Source organism: Nerophis ophidion, linkage group LG11 (assembly GCF_033978795.1).
Source record: "Nerophis ophidion isolate RoL-2023_Sa linkage group LG11, RoL_Noph_v1.0, whole genome shotgun sequence".
Lineage (NCBI taxonomy): Eukaryota > Metazoa > Chordata > Actinopteri > Syngnathiformes > Syngnathidae > Nerophis > Nerophis ophidion.
Genome location: NC_084621.1, coordinates 43,022,437 through 43,031,365, shown reverse-complemented (window position 1 = coordinate 43,031,365; position 8,929 = coordinate 43,022,437). Strand labels below are relative to the sequence as shown.

Below are 8,929 nucleotides of genomic sequence, written 5' to 3'. Positions count from 1 at the left end.
CCATTAAGTGTTTCATTCCAGTCTTTTGGTGGTGGTAAATTGGTAAGTTAACAACTGCCAAACAAATAATAGTCATTCATCTCCCATGGAATTTTAAATGCAGTTATATTTTACCAATACAAAAATAGTTATAATATTGAAACAGTGTTTTTATCTGCACCAAATGTTTAATAATGTAAAAACATACACCACAACCAAAAACATTACAGCTTTGGCAGAGGTTATGAGCATGAAGTAGTGCCTTCAAGGTCATGTCCATATCGAGACTCTTTCTATGAAAGAAAATACATTTGTTGCTGATAACTGATGCAACTGTTATAATTGTGCACCTACCGCAAATAACAGTAAAGTGTGTATGCGCATGAATTCAGAAGGAAAACAATATTTGAAGCTAAGAATAAGGAAAACAATTATGTATGAGGAGCCAGACGATTTCAGGAGCGGCAGAACAGCTAACTTCAGTTACATAAATTTATAAAACATGCTTAATTTTTTTTTTTTACGAGAGTAAGGCGGGCTCCAAACACATTCTATGATGAAAAGCTCACCGTCCCACACTTGGCCATAGAGCAGATAAGCAAAGTAGTAACTATATGTTTAGCCACAGAATGCATGCGAAGGGATTTGGAATATGTTTGGTAAATGGGGCCAAACATCAAAAATATACTTGCATTTTTGTAACCAATTAGTGTAAGACACTGCCAAAAGAAACATGACAGTTACTTGAAATGTATACTGTCATATCATGACCATTGAGGAATAAGAAAAACAGGTGGCGAAAATCCAGGAATATCGATACACATTTAATGGAAACATTTAAAAAAAAAAAAAAAACCTAAAAAAGGTAAAGATACATACAAATTAAACATTAAAATCACAGGGCTAGGTTATCATTGCAACACTTAACATTTGTAATGTCTCCAGTCAGTTGGTGATATTTTTTATTTAAAAAAATCAGAAAGCTCTGTTACTCATTTTGAATGCCACAGAAAATCATATAAAACTTTTATTATCATTACAATCTTCATATAGAAATGAAATAGTATGCATTGTTTGCGAATTATATTTTGAGGTTAATAAAGCATCTATCTAAGGAAATTGAGCAATTCCTGACCAAAATCATCATATTTAACTATTATTTTTGGATACATGAGAAGTCTGGTGTTGAAGAAAGGTTTCAGAGCATGAGAATGTCTCTGTGCACTCAGTACATTCATAAAGAACCTCTGAATTTTCTTTGTTGTTTGGGGTACGGTCAACCATGTCATTATATTCTATATTGTCCACATGACTCTTGCTGTTTGGGCTGTGATCGACCAAATCATCCTCCTCTATATTGTCCACAGGACCCTTTTCCTTTGGGGTATGGTCGACCAAGTCATCCTTCTCTATATTGTCCACAGGACCCTTTTCATTTGGGGTATGTTTGACCAAGACATCATTCTCTATATTGTCCAAATGACTCTTGTTGTTTTGACTACAGTTGGCAATGTCTTCCTCGTCCATATTGTCCATATGACTTTTGTCATTTGGTGTATGGTCAAGCATGTCCTCCTTTTTATTGTCTACATGACTCATGTCATTTGGACTACTGTCAACCAAGTCATCCTCCTCCATATTGTCCACATGCCTTTTATCATTTGGGGTATGGTCAACCATGTCCTCCTCTTCTATGTAGTCTGCATTACTCTTCGTGACCAGGGCAGAATTGACATCTGTGTCACTGACCTGAGAGAACATGTCCACATCACATTTTGATTCACCGTTTGGGTGATTCTGGAGGTGAACTCCAAGTGCTGAAGCCGTCATGAAATGAGCTGAACATAAGTGACACTTATTACGACCTTTTTTGTGATATGTCAAGTGTCGCTGGTAAACATACATCAGCCCAAATGTCTTCCCGCATTCTAGACACTTGTAATTGGCCCGGCCTTGTTTCCCTGATTCTTGTTTCCCATCCTGTGCTGTTCGTTCATTGTCTTTGTGAAACCGAGCTACATGATGTGTGAGATCACAGCGCTGAGGGAAACGTCTACCACAGAGTGTACATAGATGCATTGTTCCTTTATGGTACCTCATGTGCCTTGACAAACTACTTGAATGATTGAAAACTCTTGGACAGAGTTTGCAGGAGAACAGCTTTCCATTTTGGCTTGCCCTTCTACGTCTAGATCTAGGCTTTATTTTTCGTTTAGGGATTAAGGAGTCTTGATCCAGCAGATCTATTTCCTCCTGTGTCTGATGCGTCAGACGATGCTTCTTAAGGGCTGTTAGTTTTTGGAAATGGTCCCCACAAAAACCACATTTGTATGATATGTCGATCTGACTCGTATTATCACCAACATCTTCATTACCATTTTCAATGTCAAAAATTGTGCCATTACTGTAGCAGTTTTCCAGAGGTCTGTCACTGTTGTTTGTGTTAAGCTCTCTACCTTTGCAGTGATTCAGTGTATGGGTTTGAAAATCTGATATCCAAAAGAAATGTAACTTGCACATCCGACATGGATACGTTTTTTTCAAAGGCTTTTCTCCATTATTCTCCGCATTACCAGCACTGGTGATGAGGTGATTTTCTTTTTCATGAGCAACCAAAGCATACGCTTTAACAAATCGCTTTCCACAATGACTGCAGCAGTGAAATGGTTGCCTTGCATGGTCCTGGAAGTGTGCTTTCAGTTGTAGTCTACTCACAAAAGCCTTGCAGCACAAAGTACATTTGTAACCTTCCTCTGTGTTATTATACTGCTGGTGACGACGTAAACTCTGCAGGGTGTTGAACGATTTACTACATATTTCGCAGCGATAATGGCCTTTCTGAGGCTTTTCAATATTCAACGGTGATGGCCTTGGTATATTGACATCTGCATTGGACAACTGTGGTTTTTGGATTTGAACTTGGGGATTTGGAGATGGTGGTTTAGGAGGAGCAGATGGTAAGTGAGGCAAAGCTTCAGGAGATGCTGGTTTTGGAGAAGATTGTAACACTGAAAAGCCATTTACTACTGCCAATGTGCCATTTTCTTGTAGCACATATTCCCGAGGGACTTCAAACCCGTTGGATGAGCCATCAAAGGAAAAGGATTCTAAAGGTCCATGGATGGTCATGTGAGCGATAACTTGAGTGTAATGAAGGAACCCATCGCCACACTCTGTGCAGATGAAGGTACTAGCTTCTCCACCAAGTGGTGGTGAAGAGAAATTACTTGATTTCTGCCTTTCCATGATGAAATTATGTGGTCCATGTGCTGAAGGCATCACTTTTCAAACAGACACCAAGTGAAATTTTTTCAGACTCTCACGAAAAAAGATTTCCATGGGTGGGACAAAAAGAGTCTACAGTATTTCAACAAACTTGGCCTCAAAATGTGTCCCTCCAGGTAGCACGTCCACTTCCGTTTTGGTTTTCCTTTATCTGAAAGACAAAAATGGGATACAAATCATTTAATGTTTAAATAACTATTGTGATTATATTGCTTTAGGACAGGGGTCGCTAACACGTTGATGGAGATTGACCAGTCGGTCTTTAGAATTTTACTGGCAGACCTGTAAAATATTAGGACTAACCATCCATCCATTTTTTACACCGCTTATCTTCACTAGGGTCGCAAGAAAGCTGGAGCCTAACCCTGCTAACCTTGTGCAATAGGCGGGCTACACCATAGACTGGTCGCCAGCCAATCGCAAGGCACTTATAGACAAGCAACCATGCATACTTACATTCATACTAATGGACAATTTTAAAGTCTTCAATTGCCCAAACATGTAGGAGGAAGCCAGAATACCCGTAAAAAATCCACAGGGAGAACATAGAACTCCGCACAGAGAGGTCAAAACTGAGGTTTGAACTCCTTACTGTGTAGCCTACATGCTAGTAAGTTAAATAGTTATATGATAATACCCCTGTGTTGAGACGCCAGCGTACGGGTGGTTGGCTCGCCGTGCACACTTGTGTGACTTCCAGTGTACCTTTAAACAATCTTTGAACTGACGGCATAGAACTGTTGGTATAAGTACTAGAAGTAGCATTGTTATGGTTGATGTTGTGACTGAAAAAAGAAACCGTAAAAAAAAAGGACCGGCAATAATCAAGAGTTACTTACACATATCCATGTTTTTCCTATTTGGTTTTTATAACATATTTGGTTTTTATAACATATCCAGTGTATACATGATTCCCTCAGAGGGCTTACAACTGAAAAGAGAAACCGTAAAAAAAAAGGACCGGCAATAATCAAGAGTTACTTACACATATCCATGTTTTTCCTATTTGGTTTTTATAACATATTTGGTTTTTATAACATATCCAGTGTATACATGATTCCCTCAGAGGGCTTACCACTAATTTTCGAGAGGACTTTCTGCTGTGGCTGTGCAATTCCAGGAGGGTTCTGCTTGTTTTGCATGAACACCAGGTAGAATTTGAGAACAATCTGTAAATTATGCGACAACGTCTCAGTGCGACAAATATCTATCAACAGTGCAGTGCCACATATAATATGAATACTCGCATATACTATGAATACTCGCCTTTATTCCGGAAAAGAAACCGTTCTTATAAGTAAGTAAGAAATAGAGAACAAGGAATGGCTAGGCATGCTAAACATTTCGCAGAACACAAAACCATGCTAACCGCTTAAGCTTCAATGTAAAGTAGGAGTGATCGAGGCAAATATCAATACCTAATATAGTATCAGGTATGTAAGCCATAATTAAGTATTTTTATTGATATTTTATTTTTTCTCATCAAAACATTTTTGTTTTAATGGTGCAGTGTGCACAGAGTGCAGGCCCCAAAGTACCACAAATAACCGAGGAGCCAGATCTGCCAATATGCCAGGAATAACCTCAGCCAAAACAGCTAGGAGCAAGCAAACCCACCACAAGGCCAGGAAGAACGTGGAAGCCAAGTAAATGGAAAATGGGTTACACTTGTATCACGCTTTTCTACCTTCAAGGTACTCAAAGCGCTCTGACACTATTTCCACATCCACACACTCATTCGCACTGATGGTGGGAGCTGTCATGCAAGGCCCACAACCCATCAGGAGCAAGGATGAAGTGTCTTACTCAAGGACACAACAGACGTGACTAGGGGATCGAACCACAAACTCAAGTTGCTGGCACGGCCACTCTCCCAACCGAGCCACGCAGTCTATGAATGAGTCAGGTTACATGTGCTGAGACCCCCCCCCATGCCAACCACAACCCTACAAACCCTTTGTGATACAAGGGGGTGCTACAATTACCCTACGTTGTTGAAGAAAATCGATAATATAATTTGTCACCGACAAATTATTTTTTGATTCGGTGACATCCATCGATCCATCCAACCATTTTCTACCGCTTGTCCCATTCGAGGTCACGGGGGGTGTTGGAGCCTATCTCAGCTGCGTTCGGGCAAAAGGCGGTGTACACCCTGGACAAGTCGCCACTTCATCATCGGTTGTATTTTTCCGAGCAGAAAAGGACCTTGCTTCCCACAGCTACATGTCTGTGATGCGGGTGCATTTGAATGGAAGGCATGTCAAGCATAAGGAGAATGTGGTGTGGAAAATAGCTTTTACTATCATTTCAACAAAATTCTACCAGCTCAACTTTGTTTTTACAGTCCCTGACAAAAGTCTTTTCACTTATCCATTTTGTCGAAACAACAGCTTATAACCAACATTTGAATTAATCCATTGGTTTCAGAAATGGCTCATAAGAAAGTTAAAACCCTCCCAAATTATGTTTAATACAATGTAGTCTGTCTATCTATGTTGGCCCTGCAATGGATGAAGGGATACAAAATACATTTGCTTCACTGAAAAATGAGTAATCATTTAGTGAACACAGAAAAGTCAGATTTTGGTAAGACAAAATTTTTGTCACCTACAGAGATGAATGTAAAAAAATTTCGGACTATAAGTCGCGTTTTTTTTTGTAGTTTGGGGGTGAGACTTGGCCGAACTATAAAATATATATATATATATATATATATATATATATATATATATTTTTTTTTTTTTTTTGGGGGGGGTTTTGGCCGTTGGACTGTGGAGAAGACTGTGACTTATAGTCCGAAAAATACGGTACTTCAAATACAAAAATATGTTGCATAACATCAGGGAACTAAAGTAGTGGTGCTGTGAGATCCATATTTAATATCTTGTATGACTTCCATGAGCTTGAAGGACTGCATCCATACGGTTCAACAATGATTCATACAATTTATCGATGAAGTGATCAGGAATAGCAAAGAAAACAGTCTTACATGCCTCCCAGAGTTCATTAAAATTATTTGGTTTCGTCTTCCATGCTTCCTATTTCATTATACCCTAGACATGCTCAATTATGTTCATGTCTGGTGACTGGATTGGTCAGTCCTGGAGCACCTTAATCTTCTTTGCCTTGAGGAACTTCGACATAGAGATGGGAGTATGCAATCAACCACCATTCTGCTGCAAAATTTGACCGCCTTTGTGGTTGGGTACGTAAGAATAAGCTATTTCTTCTTGATATTCAGGCTATGGATATTGCCTTAGACCTTGCTATTCTCTCGCACACTTCCATACTGGATGTAACCCCAGACCATGATTTTCCGCCATCAAACTTAACTGTTTTTTGGGTGAATCTCGGATCCGTGCAGGCTCCAGTAGATCTCCTGCAATATTTGCGGCGGCTGTGATGTAATTCCATCGAAAGATTCATCTAACAATTTCACCTTCTGCCACTTTTCCATGGTCCATCCTTTTAGCAGGCAAATGCCACAATTTTTTTTAATTAGCCTTTTGTTTAGTGCTGGTTTCTGGGCACTGATTCGACAATGGAGGCCATTTCGAGACATATTTCTACAAACTGTTTTAGTTGACACTGGTAGATGAGGTGACCAGATCTGATGTAGCTGGGGCGGCATGGCGTAGTGGGTAGAGCGGCCGTGCCAGAAACCTGAGGGGTGCAGGTTCGCTTCCCACCTATTGACATCCAAATCGCTGCCGTTGTGTCCTTGGGCAGGACACTTCACCCTTGCCTCCGGTGCGGCTCACACTGTTGAATGAATGATGAATGGATGATTGGTGGTGGTCGGAGGGGCCGTAGGCACAAACTGGCAGCCACGCTTCCGTCAGTCTACCCCAGGGCAGCTGTGGCTACAGATGTAGCTTACCACCACCAGGTGTGAATGAATGATGGGTTTCCACTTCTCTGTGAGCGCTTTGAGTATCTAACAATAGAAAAGCGCGATATAAATCTAATCCATTATTATTACAGCTCTGCTGAAGTGGAAAAGGGGCTGGCCTTGTATTTTCAAGCCAACAGATGGTCCTCCCAAGCAGTTGTCTTGCGGGACCTGGGCTTGTCAAAAACATCTCTGGTCTCTTCCAATCTTTTTCTTATTCTTTGTACATGACGCTGAGACACATTGAAGGTGTCAGCCACCACAGCAGGGGACCTGGTCTTCAGCCTTGGATAATCAATACTTTGGTCTCAGGGTGAATCCTAGGCATGTTGTCAGAGGTCAAGTTTGATTTTGATGTGAAAGTCTGGTGTGCTGGGTTTCTTTGTATACAAACCCACTAATTGACTAATCAATTATGATCACAGGTGAGGCTGTAATTTAGGATTGGGTGTATCATATGACAAGGCGACAAGACTTTTGTCCATGCAAAATGTGACTCAGTGGGCTTTACTAAGCTGTCAATGTTAAAATGCTTTTTTAAATGTAGATGGTAGTTATTACTTTTTGCCTGACGAATGACTGCCTTTATCAGGAGTTTGTGATTGCCAGGGTTTGTCCCTCCGTCAATGAGTCAGTTGACAACATAACGTAAAGTGTTAAGGGGCAGATTTTCATGAAACTTTCAGGATGGAATAAGCAACAAGCGTTTAGAAGAGAAAAGGTACAGACAGTGTACACATAAAAGAAAGGCCAAAACCTCATTTAAACAAATGAACATTTTAATTGACATAAGGAAAAGCAAAAATCCACAGGAAAGGAAGTGTAAGTGACAAGCTTAAAGTTTCTGGGGTTGAACATCGATGACCTGACCTGGAGCTTGAACACATAATCAGAGGCCAGAAGAGGCTCATTTTCTAAGGACTCTGAAAAAGAACAGGCTTCCTGGGAAACGTTTGACCAGCTTGCTCCCACTGCACATACTGTATGAGAGCATTCTCACAATCTGCTGTACTGTGTGATACAACAGCTGCAGAGAAAAAGAACCTGCAGCGTGTAGTCAGGACTGTCAAAGGGATAATCAGCTCCCCCCTACTAAACCTGGGAAACATCCACTCAGAACGTCTCCTCACACGGACATCAAAAATAAGGCAAGGTCCCTCACACCTTCACCACCCTTCCTTAGGGCAGAGTAAGAACCCCAAGCACGCACACATACAGACTCAAATTCGGCTTTTTCCCCAGAGCAGCGGACCGACTGCAGAGATAAGCCACATACCCAAGAATGATTGAGCAATAATTGACTGTTTTTACCTTCTGTGTCTTTTATTGTATTTAACGCATTTTACCATATATATTTTTAACACAATAAACATTTAAACATATGTATCTATTTAGTTGGTTTTTTTTAGTAATGCTGCTAGTAAGATTGTTCAAACAAAGTTTTGTTGTGTAGCCCACAATGACAAATAAATCTAATTTAATTATATTTTGGAGTTTCCTGGTAATGACTACGATGATTAATCTTAATTTCCCCTCAGGGATTAATAAAGTGATTTTGATTCTGATTTTATGCTACCTTATATTTACGGTACAAGGCTAAACTTCTTGGTGTGTATATGCTAGAGACCATGGTCCAGCCTCTCCTCACAGAGACAAATAGAGTGGATAACTGACAAGAGTGTTCACGCCGTTGATCTCATTTCGCTATGACAAGAACGCCCAGCTGCTGACACCAAGGCAAAGAGTAAACCTTTTTGCACCCTGTTGGGA

The 8,929-nt window shown here is 40.3% G+C and overlaps 1 protein-coding gene across 1 annotated transcript in view; it reads right to left on the bottom strand.

Annotated features, from left to right (window-relative positions):
• Positions 1-784: 784 nt before the first annotated feature.
• The window catches only part of si:dkeyp-84f3.5 (uncharacterized protein LOC334144 homolog), a 34,093-nt gene continuing 25,948 nt past the window's right edge, over positions 785-8,929 (bottom strand). Inside the window, exon 2 of the mRNA XM_061916045.1 lies at positions 785-3,415. Coding sequence (XP_061772029.1) covers positions 1,129-3,258 — 2,130 coding nt within the window. The 5' untranslated portion in view covers positions 3,259-3,415 and the 3' untranslated portion in view covers positions 785-1,128. The remainder of the gene's footprint in view (positions 3,416-8,929) is intronic.